The sequence below is a fragment of the Monodelphis domestica genome, chromosome 1 (genome assembly GCF_027887165.1).
Source record: "Monodelphis domestica isolate mMonDom1 chromosome 1, mMonDom1.pri, whole genome shotgun sequence".
In the NCBI taxonomy this organism is placed as follows: Eukaryota; Metazoa; Chordata; class Mammalia; order Didelphimorphia; family Didelphidae; genus Monodelphis; species Monodelphis domestica.
Genome location: NC_077227.1, coordinates 214,287,632 through 214,303,717, shown reverse-complemented (window position 1 = coordinate 214,303,717; position 16,086 = coordinate 214,287,632). Strand labels below are relative to the sequence as shown.

General features: G+C 32.8%; 1 protein-coding gene across 4 annotated transcripts in view; it reads left to right on the top strand.

The window, feature by feature from the left end:
* SCFD1 (sec1 family domain containing 1) overlaps positions 1–15,894 on the top strand; it is a 178,648-nt gene extending 162,754 nt beyond the window's left edge. For 2 of the 4 annotated variants that reach the window (XM_056810436.1, XM_056810439.1), the window contains exons 20-25: positions 4,018–4,071; positions 7,869–7,921; positions 11,241–11,274; positions 12,157–12,222; positions 14,562–14,630; positions 15,675–15,894. In XM_056810436.1, the coding sequence (XP_056666414.1) occupies positions 4,018–4,071; positions 7,869–7,921; positions 11,241–11,274; positions 12,157–12,222; positions 14,562–14,630; positions 15,675–15,698 (300 nt within the window). In that variant the 3' untranslated portion in view covers positions 15,699–15,894. Of the gene's footprint in view, positions 1–4,017; positions 4,072–7,868; positions 7,922–11,240; positions 11,275–12,156; positions 12,223–14,561 lie in introns of all 4 variants that reach the window. The other 2 variants (XM_056810435.1, XM_056810438.1) reach the window with 1 other exon arrangement.
* The last annotated feature ends 192 nt before the right edge of the window (positions 15,895–16,086 follow it).

The window sequence follows — 16,086 nt, the reverse complement described above, 5'->3', positions numbered from 1 at the left end:
TTTTTCTTTCTCTTCTTTGCAAATGATATTCTCATTTACCTGGATCATGCTCATCCTTACTTCCACCATATAGAATTCCTCCCTTCTTTGAAGATACCATCTAAGTACCACCTTGAACCTATCACCTCAGTTGTTAGTGCCATTCCTCTATCTTGTATTTAACACTGTATTGATTCTCTTCCTATTTATTCTATATATACTTTAACATGTCTCTGTCGTTTGAACATAAGCTGCTTTGTTCATTTGTAGAATTTGTTTCACTTGTAATATTATACAATGGCAAGTAACATCTAGCACATCATAGAGTCTCAACAAATGGTTGATTTATTGTTTAATTCAGTAAGACATATAATGCCAACTTTTTTTGATGTATTCTTTAGTGCTTTAACTTTTTTTTTTTTGAGTCTTTATCATGAGATCTATAGGTGAGAAAAGGGAGGAGATACACTGAGAATTTTAGGTGGTATTAAACCAAAAAAAGAAAAATGCTTTACATCTGTTTGGACTTTTTTAAAGGCATATGAATATTTTGGGGCTATTAAATTCCTTTTACTTCATTTTTCTCCTAAACATATATTTTTTTTACACTAAAAGTGACCTTTATTGCTAGACTAGTTAAGTACCCTTTAGTCCATGGCAGATAAAAGGTAATTTTATGTATTTCTCAAAATACATGAAATGTTTTAAATACCTTCAAATTTTATCATCCTTTAGGTAAAGAAAATTGTACCAGAATTATTACTAATTAAAATGTCTAGTGAACTCTTGTTTCTCGTTGTTGATTTGAAATTAATATTGATATCAGAATTTGCACTGGAAATTGGTAGTCAGGATTTTGAAGGTTCAGTAGTATCTTGAAACTATCTGAAAATGGATATTTATACTGAAGATTTCTCCTCATACTATATCTGTCCTATATCTATATAATCAGGGGCTCCTGAATTCTTTCATTCTTTATTTTATTCATTATTGTGGTACTTACTGTACCTTCCCCTTTATTTGGTTTTCTAATGTAGTGTAGTAATACTTCTGTTTACCCAATTACATATCTAAGGTCACTAAACTCATTTTCATTTTAGAACCATCATTTAGAATATTAGAACTCCAATAGTAAAACTAGTGCTTTCCCTTTCTCCATTTAAATTTTTAAATAATGTTTTGCTTTTATATATTTTGTGATTTCACTGCAACAAAACTACTTAAATATATTCATAATCACTATTTGAACATTGCAGTAATCTTAAGATCTGATTTCTATAATCTAAGCTCTTTTATCTTGAAGAAATTATTTTTACATGAAAGATAATATATTAACTACCAAGTTTTCTGAAAATAAATCTGGAGACATTAGGCAAGTATCTTCAAATTGGATTTTATGTTACAAAACTTTAAGGATAGTGTTGTTAGCATATGGTCAGAATTATAATGCCGCTTCATCCTATTCATAGGGACCCTTGAAACCCTAAAAAAGCAGAATTTCTTTTCTTTCTTTAAAAAATGGCCATGGAATAAAAATTCATGAAAAGGACGTTTATCATACATATGTGTGTATATATGTACACATACATTAATATATATATAATAATTATGAATGTCTTATATTCAGCTAGACTATTAGATTCCATGAGAACAAGAATTATTCTTATTGATACTGCCTATCTCACTGTACCTACTATAATCTTGGTAAAGAGAAGATGTGATGAATGTTTTTTAATAGAGGAAAGAATTATATATTAGATACATTGTTCACTGAATAATTAGATATCAAACTGGAATCCTACTGTTCTATTTATCCTTAGTATTTGGTTTAGCCAGCACTTTTTGTTTTTTAATTTAAAATTTTATTTTAATTTAATTTATTTTTTATTTATTCATCTTTTTTATTTAAATTATTTATTTGTTAGTATTTTATTTTTATTTATTATATTATATATGATTAGATTATTATATATAAATTAAATTATATTTATTTTAATTTAATTTTAATTTTAAAATAAATAAAAATATGGGAGTATTGTAGTTTATACAGTGTGTTTTTAAATGTTTATAATGATCACATTATATACAACTCCCTTAAACATATGGCTGCAAATTTTTGTTATTCTAAGTTTACTATAAGCATTGTCAGTTACATCTAGGAATTATTAAATCATATTCTTTGTCTGCCCATAGGCACAAAATATGTGAGGCAATAACTGATATAGTTCAGATAACTAATAAATAGCAAAATATCCAGGCCAGGTTTTAATTCAACATATCAGCAGAAGGAAGGCATAAATAGCAGGCTTAACTTAGTTATTAAGAGCGATGACATTCCTCATTGTAACAAGATTAACAATTATCTAGTGATTCTGAAATAATTGAAAAGATGTTTCTCTTCTCATGAAAAGAAAGATTATGAGTACACACATGCATTTCTACTTAGTCACTTGGCAATTCTGATTCAATATATTGCATTGGCTTTAATGACATATGAAGTATTGAACATATTATCTTACCCCTTCTATGTAAGAGTTAAATGAGTAGGAGTTTGACAAAAGTGTGGAGAGCAGTTTGATAAAACAGTTTAATTTTAGAAGTACAGATGGAAACTAGAAAGGAGGAAAGAGAGATTACTACTCTAATACTTTATGACTATACCTAAATTCCTAATCCTAAGATTTCTTTAAAAAAACCTACTCTGTCTTCAAAGACAGATTCTTCTGATTGGCCAGGCCAGGCCTAATCTAACCTACTCTACCTAAAATTTTATTCACTAACTACCTACCTATACTAATAAATAAAATTCATCACCTACTCCTTAAATCTTTCTCAATCCCAACTGTCAGTGGTCCAAAGGTAAAAGCCCCAACTGTCAAATGATTCCTTCTTTATATATCTCATCTCCTAAGTAACAGAATCTTTAGCTCTGGCTAAGTGGCACCTGCCAGTTCTCTATTTAGAAAACCTGCCTCTTGAGAAAAACCCTTTAACATATGCAGAGCATAATCCATTTAAGTTATACCACCTTTTAATATGGTAGTCATTAATGAAGCATGTCTTAACCAGGAAATGTTTCATAATGTTCACAAAGTGGACTTGTAAATTTTGTAATAAAGAGTCCTGTTAAATCATTAAAATATATGATGTAGAATTCTACTCTGTCCAAACTACAGCTCTGGAAATCAGCTTGAATATTTGATGCCCACAATTGTTTACAAAGTTCATAGCCAATAAAAATATCAGCAGGTAATGAAGTAGCTTTAATTTTATTTTCCTGGGATGATCTCAGAAGTTTTTTTATTTACTGATTTTGAAAAAGAAAATACACATTTCTTTATCTGGACAAAGCATCATTTCTTCATTGGAATTCCATTTCAGTAAAAGCAAAATGTTTTATGACATAAGAAAACGAAAAGGCCTCTGACTCAAACTGTTATGTTTGTTATCTACTCAGTTCTTCAGAGTATTCAGATTTTGTTGTAGAAAATCTGAAGGATGGTAAACTTATTTCCAGAACATCCTGTACAGTTCATCCAAAGGAAATGCCAATTCAAAGCAAAGAAAAATACTACCTCAGTAGGGAATGAATTATAAGTGTCCACACTAGTTATTTAATAAAATCATGTATTATGGTAAATTCAAAACTCTTATTAAAAGCATCATAGCATTAAAATTTTATAGTATGATCCTTCCATTTGACCAAAAGAGAGATATTTTCAAGCTTATAATTTAAAAATACATTACTGGCTTGATTCTGAAAAGTTAAATAGTAGAGAGAGATTTTAATTTGAGATTTTGCTGGTGATGGGTTTTTTATATAAATCTGAGTATTTTAACTTGTAATATATTTAGATGAAAAAGCAAATATTAATTTATCAGTGATCCAGATGCATGTACATGTTTATGATCAGTTACTACATCTATGCTCTAAAAATATTGGAGAATGAACCTAAGGTAACATAATCATATTTTGTTATTTTTAAAAATTCTCTTACTATCCAAATGATTTAACAGAATCCCTTTTATCTTCCACAGAATCTACCAGTTACTCGTATTCTAGACAGTCTCATGGAAATGAAGTCAAATCCTGTGAGTACTGTATATAATGGCATAATTATACATATGTGATAAAAATCAAACTATATCTAATATTTTCTTTGGCTAAATCAGTGATGTCATTTCTAAGAGTATGAATTACAGCCCATCTTTGCCTCCTTGTCCTGTGTAATTCTTGTCTTATCTTCATAAATCCTCTAATGATGATTTATCCAACAAGCTAAAATATCTTAGATATTTCTCTCTTGGGCATCCTTGGGTTGAATCACTTGAGTTTTCCATATATTGTTCTGAGCTCAGTCTTACTGTATGACTTGCCATCTTTTCCAACACACATTATATAAACTATTAAGTGATAGCATTAGATAAATGTCCTTTGAAAAACTAGGTACATAATAGAAAGCCTTTTAGAATAACTGATACCGATACAGTAACATCTCTCAATTTCAGGGGGTGGCATTCTGCAATTAGCTTCTCTGCTCATGAAGCTCCATTTTGCTTTGGGATACAACATATTCTTTAGATATAAAGCCCTCCTTCACAATACAGTTCCAGCCTACTGTTCCAGGCTTTTTACACATTATTCCCTTCACAGACTATACCTGCCACACAGACTGACCCACTACTCACTCTTTTGTATTGTCTTTATTTATGCTTCCCTCCAATTGTTTTGTATTTAATTATGAGTAAATGTTGTTTCCTCTGTTAGAATTATAAGAAGGAAAATTATGAGACTGGCCGTTAATGAATAATTTTATTAAGTCAAAAGTGGTAGGGGGGAAAAGATGGAAAAATAAGAGAGAGAGATATAGATTACTTTCCGTATTGTTTCATTTAGCTTGCTCTTCTGTGGTGACCACTAAGGCCCCCTAGCTATGCTCACAGGGAAGCCCAGCCAGCAAAAAGCTTAGAAGAGAAGAGAGCAAAATCCTCTCTTGCCTCAGTTTTTGGAACTTTTTTCTCCACCCACTAACTCTTACACATCACATCTCAGGAGCCACAGTTGGGTAGGAGGGATGCAGGGTCGGGGACCACAGTGCACATCTGCCCTGCCCCATGTCTCATGATCTATTGACTGTATTGCTGCATTTTTCCGGCTGCCATTCTATCCTTGTGACCCAGTCAACTCAAAGATTTTCTTTGCACAAGTTCATAGTTATTCAAGTAGTGGACAGGAGATGATGTCATCTGCACAACCCCAGAAGGGGGAAAGGCTAATTTCCTGCACACAGAATGTATTCTTCTTGATAGCAGATTCTGTTTTTAATTTTGACTCCATACCCTTAGTGTTTGACAAAGAGTAGATAGGCATTTAACTGTTTGTTATTTGATTTAAATACAGTTAAAGTGTCATATACCCTGACAGCTATTTCAGAATGGGTCTCAGAAAAGTAAGCAAAGTATATTTATTCTGCAGTGACTATCAGCCACTTTCCATGGGAACTAGATTCCTTATGCCATCCTTCATATCTGTAGATGAGGATGCTGAAGACCTTCTGAAGGTCACTGGGAGTTGAGGTGAGGTCCTTTCACTCCAAATTGAGGCTGTGCCCCTGCCTGATGCTGTCCTTGTAGTCTATATGTTATGATTATAACATAACTGCTGGCCTCTTTTTTAGGACTGAAAGATGACTTGAGGGACCATCTGGGCCATTTTATAATTGAGGAAATCAAGGACCTGAGACTTGGCATGACTTACACAGGGTCACACAGCAGCTTATGGCAGAGCTAGGCGTTCTTTTCAAAATAGCCTTCCTATAAAATCATCCACAGAATAATATGTACATTTATTTTTATTTTATTTTATTTATCTTAATGTTGCTATTTTGCTTGGAATGTCTTTTACCAATAGACAACCTGTAACAAAAATATTTTCAGTAATGGCAGGATCTTTGTAATAAGTGTGTAGCTCCCACTTCCCACCAAAGAATTTACTCACTTAGAGTAACAATTATTCAAAATCCTTAGAGTAATAATTATTCCAAAGTCAAGCTCATTACTTTATATACACAGAAAATTGTTGTACCTTTGTAGTTATTTTTAATAGACATTTGTAAACTACTAAAAATATTGAAAAATGCACTACTACAATCACATTAATGTGTCATTACATTCTACTTTTGCTAGTAGAGCTAATGACATAAAGGAGACTTTTTCCAGCTCAAAATAAAGATGGTACATGATTTCTCTATGCATGGGATTGTTTTAAGTATCAAACATTATAATTAACATTGAGAAAGATCCTGGAAAAATACTATATAAAATTTGTTTATGCCTTAATACTATCCAAATTAGAAATCTGGATAGCATTGAAAGAAAGCAGGCAGCAGTTATTAGAATCTTTAAGGAAGGGGGCAGCTAGGTGGCTTAGTGGATTGAGAGCCAGACCTACAGACAGGAGGTCCTAGGTTCAAATCTAGCCTCAGCCACTTCCTAGCTGTGTGACCCTGGGCAAGTCACTTGACCTCCATTGCCTAGCCCTTACCACTTTTCTGCCTTGGTTGATTCCAAGACAGAAGGTAAGGGTTTTATAAAATTAAAAAAAAAAAAGAATCTTTAAGGAAGCTCGGTCATATATTTCATTTTTGTTAAAGGACCTAAATGCTATACAGTGTATTATTTTGATAATGAGAAATGTTGGGAAAGCTATCAAAAATTAATTCTTTTATCTGGTTGACTGTTTTAAAAGACAAGAGTTGTACAAGTTGTAGACGCCTTTTTGTGAAAAAAAGACACTGATCGTGCTCTAACTTTCTAGGCCATAATGTTATTATTCTAACTCATTGAGCCCCATGAAGTTACTGAGGCAGACTGCAATCAATACCATAATGCCCATAGTATAAGTAAGCTCCCTATAATTATTAGTGATGGAGTCCATTATGAAGTCAACTTGATTCATGTTGACAATACTGAACTTGGAGAAATAGGGGAAAGCAAAAGGACAATATAGGAAGTGATTAGGGAAGTGAAGTGTTTGAGGTGAGGAGTGCCGGTGCATCCTTGTAATAACCAAATGTAGGACTGAAAGGAACAGGAAAAAAATACTGTTATTTACAGGTGAAATGGTCTGCAAATGTGAACTAATTTGTAATATATCCAACTTTTTCTTTTTTAGAAGGTAAAAGAAATTTAATGTTGAGTAATTTCCTCATCCAAATGTATCATAAATATTGAAATAAAATTTTCCTTTTTCAAAATTCATAGTTCCAAAAATAAACAATTCGTTGGTATATTGGTGAAAACATTTGGTATACTTTTCATGGAATAAACATTTTATGCGTATGTAATAATTTAGTATTTTAATCCTAGAAAATACACGTTTAATTTTCTTTTATAATAATAGCAATTCACCAATTTCCATTAAAATCACAGTAGAATTTTAGAAAGTACCTTAGATAAAGCATTACATTGTCATCACGAAGCCTAATGTCACTGCAGCCACATAGTTTGTTTCCTCGTCTGTAAAATGAGTGGGCTGGATTAGATTACTCCAAGTCTATGATCCTATGAATTTATGAGATGATTACCAATCCCCTTCCTTTTTAGATGAGGAAGCTAAAGTAAGGCAAGATGGTATTATTCTCAAGGTCATTCTGGGACTGGTGTCTGCCCTATGTCACTCCTAGTTCAGTGTACTATAACCACCACAACAAAGTGCTTCTCATTCTTATAGTGTTGGCTTCAAATACTGTGAGGTAGGCTTTTTTATTTTTCATTTAGAAATATTTTGTTTAACAATTACAGATGGGAACTTGGGTTTTGTGTACTTTGATATGTATACTTTTATCTATTTGATGTATTGCTTTAATAAAGTTCTGTCTTATTAATAGGAGACTGATGACTATAGATATTTTGATCCCAAAATGCTGCGGGGCAGTGATAGGTAATGTACATTTGACATAAAAATTTTTGAATTTTTCAAGATCCTTTAAAAATCATTTTACTTTGTTTTTAATATTGTGATAGAATTATGTTTTCATCGGTATGAATACTCCCACTCCTCATTTAGGTAAAAGGCCATCCATTCCTTTTGATAATAGCTTGCCTTTGCCTATTTTAGTTTTTCTGGGATACCAATGAAACCTCCAGGCTGCTCTTCTTTTATCCTTCTCTCTGAGCCACCTCCTTTTCTTTGATTATATTCTTCATGGCATTTCTACTTATGTTAACATTCCACTTATAATTTTGATTCTTAGATCAGAGTGTTGATAATTTACAGCTATAGAAGGTGACCAGAAACATAACATCTATATTCAGAATCTCATGATAAAGGATACCAGGAGGCAAATTGGCAATTGAATAGGGAAACAGTTCCTATGTTTTCAGAGAAGTGCAAAGGAATGGATGGTCATCTTACATTTAAATGTACAGAGCATTATTTTTTGGGACATTTTCTCATACAAGTAGCTAGGAGTACAGTGGTTTGAGTGCTGGACTTGGAGTCAGGAAGATGTGAGTTCAGAATAGACTTACAACACTTATTAGCTGTGTGACCCTTGTAGCAAGACATTTAACCTTAGTTTCCTCAACTGTAAAATGGTAATGGTACATGCTTCCCCTTGTTGTGAGGGTGAAATAAGATGTCAATACAAGGCTAAAAGCAGGTGGTATATCAAAACAGAATAAAGAAGCAAATTCATTTAGTAGCCTGGTTCACAGGCAATGAATCAGAAAACTTAGGACTATAGGTTGTCCAAAAGAAAGTGGAAAGATGTGGATATTTTTAAGCAGCAGTTTATTACTAATAATGATTTTGTGCTAGCAGTGGCATAAAGTAAATCATCTGAGACTTATATAACCTCTACTCCCCTACCTACATATCTTGATTTTACTCACTGGAACTAATACTTTTTTTTTTTAGTATTTGTATTCCTAGTCACAATGCTTTGCACATCATAAGCATTTAATGCATGCTTTTTCATTCATTCATATACCACTACATGTTAGCTATTCCCTAGTTGCTGGAATATATTTTATTATACTTTGCTATAACAAAAAGAATACAATACTTTAAAACTTTCATAGTATGTTAAGATATCCCTAAAAAACTAGCCCAGGTTCTGAAGTGCCTATTTCCAGATAGTACAGTGAAAGGAAAGCAAGACTTATCCTCATAATATTTATTAAGCAATGGGGATATTAAAAGGCACATGACAATCTAATGAGAGAGACAACATGCAAACAATTATACACAAAGCATGCTATGTGTAGGATGAATAGGAAATAATTAACTTAAGAAAGGCACTGAAATGAAGAGGGGTTATGGAAGGCTTCTTGTAGAAGGTGAGATTTTAGTTGTGACTTAAAAGAAACCAGAGAAGGCAGTAGGTGGAGCAGAGGAAGAACATTCTAGACATAGGGGACAGCCAGAAAGAATGCTGAGCCAAGAGGTTGAGCATCTTGAACAATCATAAGGTGGCTAGATTTTGACATTTGAATGCCAAATAGGACATTTTGTGTTTGATCATAAAGGGAAAAAGGAAGCCAGGGGAGTTTATTGAGTAGGGAGTTGACTTGATCAAACCTGTGTTTTAGGAAAATCACTTTAGTGGCTGAATCAATGGATTGGAGTTAGGAGAGATTTGAAGTAGGCAGATCCACCAGTAGGCTATTGCAAGAATACAGGTATGAGAGGCTACACTAGTGGGCTGGCAGTATCAGAAAAGAGATGGGGATGTATCAGAGATGTAAAGATGAAATCAACAGGCCTTGGCAACAGCTTGGATAGAGAGAGTGAGAGATAGTGAGGAGCTTCATTCTTCCAGATGAATTGTGTTACTATTTTTTCTGATTCTATAAAATGGGTTTTTGGTAGTTTGCTCCTTCTTTAAAAATCAGACATTAGCCCCAAAACTTGAGTACCAGTAGCAATGACAGATATTTAATGTATATACCCTTCCAGTTTTGGGGATATTCAAAGCCCTTCAAAAGGTTCTCTCTTTCTTTGGACTTTCATGTTTCTCTAGTAATATTGGTATCTCTAGTCACTAACTGCAATTTTTAAAAATATACCTCAAAGAAAATTTATGTATTTTTCTGGTCTTGGCAAAAATGGTACTGAGATTTCAAAAGCTATTGCTGCAGCTACCATTATTGGGAGAGGGTTTGGCAAACTATAAATATAAACTACAGGTGCCTATAGAGATTGTAAATATTTGAAGCCATTATATTTTCTCTCTCCCCCCCCCCACCATTGCTTTGTTTCTTTATATTATAATTCTCTTTCCTTATATTTTATCAACTTTTATTTCTCCTTTTCATTAATGTATCAGCCAAAGAATTAAAGTCATTTTATATGGTTATTTTTCTATTCATTAATTCAATAAATTGTTTAAATTCTTTGAAACTGTAGCTATTGATTATAGAAATGAGAAAGGGAAATAGCAAAAGCAATATAGAGATGAGCTTAAATCTTCATTTTTAATAGCTTCCAGCTTCTCCCTCAATGAACTTTTTCCTAAACTGCCAATAATTAGCAAAGACTATTCAATATTTATTTTCCCTTCCAATGTTCACTCATAATTAGAATAGCTAAGTCTCTTGAGTTATCCTAGAAGGGAAATGAGAAGCAAAAGAGTAGAGGTTCAGCCTGTGAATGATAAACTTGTTGCAATAGCAATCTCCCTTTACCATAATACAAATCTTACTGGGAAATAGGATAAAAGTATGCTGTCTCATGGGAGCAGCTAGATGGTGTAATGGATAAGAGTCAGAAAGCTCTAATTTCAAATATGGCCTCAGACACTTACGAGGTGGGTGACCCTGGGCTGGGCACTTAACCCTATTTGCTTCAGTTTCCTCATCTATAAAACAAGCAGGAGAAGGAAATGGCAAACCACTGCAGTATCTTTGCCAAGAAAACCCCATGGACGGAAGTCCATAGGGCCACATAGAGTGGAGTGAATGACTGAATAATAACACCCTCACATCACTTTTAAGTATTTAAAAGCATTTAAGTATTTCTTGTGTATATAAACTTAGGTATCAAACTTTCAGCATTTACCCATGTCTCTGTCAGTAGTTTTTAGAGGAAAATGTTGGCTCTTCTAGCTGGGTAGTACAAGGTGTCCCAGTTAATGAGCTCTGTATGTTAAGCAGTACATAAACTGCTATTTAAAGACATTTAAATATATGGCTTTTTTTTTTTTTGGTCAATCCTAAAAACCACAAATAGGATTTATATTGCTGTCTCTTTTTTCCAGCTCAGTTCCAAGAAACAAAAATCCATTCCAGGAGGTAAGTCATATAAAGAATGATTTCCTCCCTCTCTTTTAAAATTAAAAAAAAAAAAGACAAAGACAAACAAGAAGATTTGATTAATGGTCAGATCTATCAGAAAATATTAATATAACAACATTTTTGAGTATTGTATTTATAAACATAGTTATCCTCAGTATTTTATAAATTTGAATATTAAGATTAAAATACTTGAAAACAAAGTTCTTAAGATTGTAGAAGTTTTATAAAGGGGAAGCCTCTTTCTAAAATTGGTTCTAAACATTTGTAAGGTGTTTTTTAATCACGTTTTTTTTGTGAAAGCAAATATCTTGTAAACTATAAGTGTCTTTTTCTCTGAGAAGTAGATTTACATTTTAAAATGCCCCCTAGAAAAACAAATTTAGGAATGTTGAATATGAGTTCATTATTTACTTTACTGAACAGGTTTGTTGGATATAGATGTTTATTCTCTAACATTATTTGTCACTCCTTCCTCCATACCTGTATTGAGTTATCTTTGTGAGTTGATATGACTAAGTAGCTCATCACTTGGTACTCAACACATAGCTGATTTGGTCCTAAAATGACACTCATGTGGTCCATCACCAGGACTGCACTTAAATCCTTTCTAACTTTCAGTCACCTCCTCACCATGATAAGACTTCACAAGAAGGCTTAATGGAGTCCACTTTATCATTAAAAGAGCACTAGACACATTTGATGATAATTATTATACTGTCATTCCACTTTTGTCACTATGTTGACTAATGTCAATTTTAGTATAATCTCAATGATAATTGTCTCTTCATAGTTACGGTTTTGTTTCATAACCCTGCTTTCAATACATGCATTCTTATTTAACTATTTCATTCAACTTACTGTTTTATGTTTACATTTCAGGCAATTGTTTTTGTGGTGGGAGGTGGCAACTATATTGAATATCAAAATCTTGTTGACTACATAAAGGTAAATTTTAGTCATTTTTATTTAATAATTTCATAGTACTGAATAAATTCTCGGGCTTTTAAAAATCTCTCAATCCCAAAAGATCCCTTCATCACCAAACCTCACTCTTCTAAGACCAAAATTTTAAAAAATAATGAAAGGGGATACTAATAGGATTTCCACACTATTAAAAAAGGAGTTTCTGGTTTCAAACCCATTCAAGAAAAATCAGGTACAAAAAAGTCAAGAAGCAATAGTAGTAGGAAAGTAGTCACAGATTTTAAAGGGAAGATCAAGATCATGGTAAGAGATGGTAGCAGATTAGAACTGGGGGAAATAATTCCATAAATGGCTTGTCTTTCCATCTTTATTGAACAGCTCTTTAAAAAAATGCTATAGCTTAGCTCTCTGAGACACTTTGCTAACTCCTCAAAAACTGACTCCTCAGTGAATCAACCTGATATTCATAGGAATTACCAATCTTGAAGTAGTAAATTAAAATTTCTTTGCCATAGACTTTACAAAATTGTTTGTGAAGAGTAACATTTCCAGACTTTAGTAAAGTATGCTGAAGCTATAATGGAACTTCAGTAGCCTGGAATGTTAATGTTTTTGGAAAATATGGGTAATGAGAATTTTTCTTCTGTCATTACATGTGTATTTATTTACCTGAATTGGCTTTAAGCAAATCTTTGTACAAAGTTTCTCAAAAAAACTAAATCATATTTATTATGTACATACCATATAATTGTGAAAATAATAATTCTGTGTTTTGTTCAATGTCTTTACTTTTTAAGTCAGACTTAGTACAGTTGTGATATTCAGTCTATGTATTGTAGATTTTCCATTGTCTTCCCTGGAAGTGAAAATATTAAATATCCTTCATCTTGTACTGTAAGCCATCATCTTATTACTTACTGCTTAATGTACTAGAACATAGTGCCAGTGAAGAAAATGAGCCCCCAGAAAGGTTAAGTAACATTGCCTAAGGCCACTAGGAGTAACTAGGAAGTCTTTTGGACTTGGAGTAAGGAAGTCCCAGGTTCAGAAATAACATTAAACACTTACCAGTTCTGTGCCTAGGCAAGTCACTTAATATTTGTCTTCCTCAGATTCCTCATCTATAAAACGGGGATAATTAGATATTCCTCCTCTAGGTTATGAGGATAAAAGAAGTAAACATTTGCAAAGTGCTTTATAAATATTTGCCACTATATTACTTTTCCTCTATTTTTAGGGCAGTGCTCTTTCCAGAGAATAATCTCTCATCAATAATCTCATTTTGATGAGGAACATTACTATTAATTTATTCCAGACTAAAGAATCTTAGCCAATGCCCATATTCACTCAAATTCTTGCCTACAAGTCTAGAATTGAATCCTTAAGAAATGATCAGAACACTTACCCCCCCCCAAAAAAAAAAAACACCAAAAAATGAGAAAGTTTTGAATTTTGTCATGGAATATCTGAGTTCTCACAAAAGAACCCAGTGAAATCACCAAGAACATGTCCTCGATGCAAAGGCATTATTGTTAATTTAATGTACAAATCCTACCTTTGAACATATCTCAACCCTAAAATTTTTATTCAGGGGGTAGCTAGGAAGCTCAGTGTATTGAAAGCCAGGCCTAGAGACCTAGATCCTGGGTTCTCAAATCTTGCCTCAGACACTTCCCAGCTGTGTGACCCTGGGCAAGTCACTTAACCCCCATTGCCTAGCCCTTGTCACTCTTCTACCTTGGAACCAATACACAGTATTGATTCCAAGACAGATGGTAAGGGTTTAAAAAAAACAAAAAACTTTTATTCAAATAAATATCTACTTTTCTATATTGATCTAAAAATTAGAAATAAGAATTACATAGCTGTAAAGTATGGTAATACCCAGAATTTAACATAGCATGTCACTTAGCATTGAGATAAACTAACTGTGCCAAATAAAATCAAATGCATTTTCCTCCCTGGGAAAAAAATACTGAATCTACTTTCTCATGTGTATGAAAGAGCAAAGCATCAGACTGGGACTCAGAAGTTCCTGGTTTCAGACCTGATTCTACCACTAAATTATATAAATTTTCTGAATTTAGGCAAAACATTTACTTTCCCTGTGCCAGAGTGTCATCATACATCAAATGAGAGATTTAAACTAGATAATCTTATGAAAATTCTTAAATGACATCCAGTTTTAGGAACAAATATGTATAAGAGAATTGAGATCAATTCTTGTCAAGAATTCTTGTCAAGTTAAGACCTATGTAAGAGAAATTCATTATTACTACTAATTATTCAAAACACCTCTTGGTAAATGTGCTACGCATATTGTCAGAGCTGTCCTTGACACCTTTTTCTCATTTTCATAGGGCAAACAAGGCAAGCATGTCTTATATGGCTGCAGTGAGCTTTTCAATGCTACACAGTTTATAAAACAGGTAAAGTTTTATGTTGTAGGTAATTTTCTGACTTATTTTTTATTAGCCTATTACTGGTTCTTTTTTTAGGATTTGTTCAACTGAGTTGACTGAAAGGATAATTAAAGTACATAATTATATTGATAGTACAATGAGATTTAAAATCATTTTGTCTACCTAGGTAAATATTTTATTTACTCTTTTACTTCTTTGTTAGGCAGAATTCCATTTCATTGTTTCTCATTTGAGGTGCCTGTATTTCTGCTTTTACCAAGCTTCTCATTTACTCTTGATTTTTGCTGCTAAGGAAATTCATCCCTGAGAAAGTTGTTTCTGCCTAAAGGCCACACTGCAAGATAATGGTACCACTGAAGCTAAAGGTTCTGAATGACCAAGCCTAATCAGTGATGAGCAGTAACTCAGAAGACTGATTATTCATTCTGAAACATTGAGTCATAGTTTTTCCTGTGTAAATAATCATTTCCTTTGATTTATATGAAACACTAAATTCAAGATGAATAAAGAAAAGTATGTTTTCATATATATAAATGTGTACATTTTCACCTTGACTTAATGTTAACTTTTTTAGCTGGGTCATGCAGTGATTAGGAGTCAAGGAGACTGGAGTTTCAAATCAGTCCTCAGACATTATTAGCATTGTGACCCTGGGAAAGTCACCTAACTAACTAACCTCTGTCTGCCATGATTTTTTCAACTATAAAAAGAGAATAATGCTAATACGACCTACTTCCCAGGGTTGTGAGAATCAAAGGAGATAACATAAGGGCTGATACCTAATATGTATTTAGTAAGTGCTTATTTTCTTCCTAGTCTCAAGATTGCCATTTTCATAAGCTCAATTTGAATACAGTGACATTTCTTTTCGTGACCATAATATGTTCTGTACAAATGAACAGTCGTAAACAGCACTGTTGTATAATTTATGGTGAGAGAGGGAAGAGAAGATAAATTTTGTGTTTCCTTGAACAATTTGTCTATTCATTGTTTGAATAATGAATCTAAGAATTTAAAATGTCTAAGATTGATGCTATGTTTTCTCCCAAGCTGTCCTTACTTGGACAAAAGTAGCCCAGAAGAACTTCAATATCTGAATCCATTTGGAGCTTGGACAAAGTGTAAAAAGAAGTCAGAAGAGCCAGATGCTTCCCTGTCATAGCATTAAAACTTATACTGTTCCATTAATTTGATAATTTTTAACAGAATACTGTACTTAATATAATGTATACTGATTTAAAAATATTTCAGAAATAAAACATTAAAGCCATGGTTCTCTATTTTTTGCATATGATAAATGAAAAAGTCTTTTAAACAATTGTTTTAAATGCAAGATGGTTATAGACTTTACTTAATTTGCTAACTTCATCATCCACTGCGGTTGCTTAAGACTTCTGCCTCATTGCTTTAGTTGGTTTCCTGGGGACAGTAACCTAAGTTTTGAGATTTATTTTAATGGCTT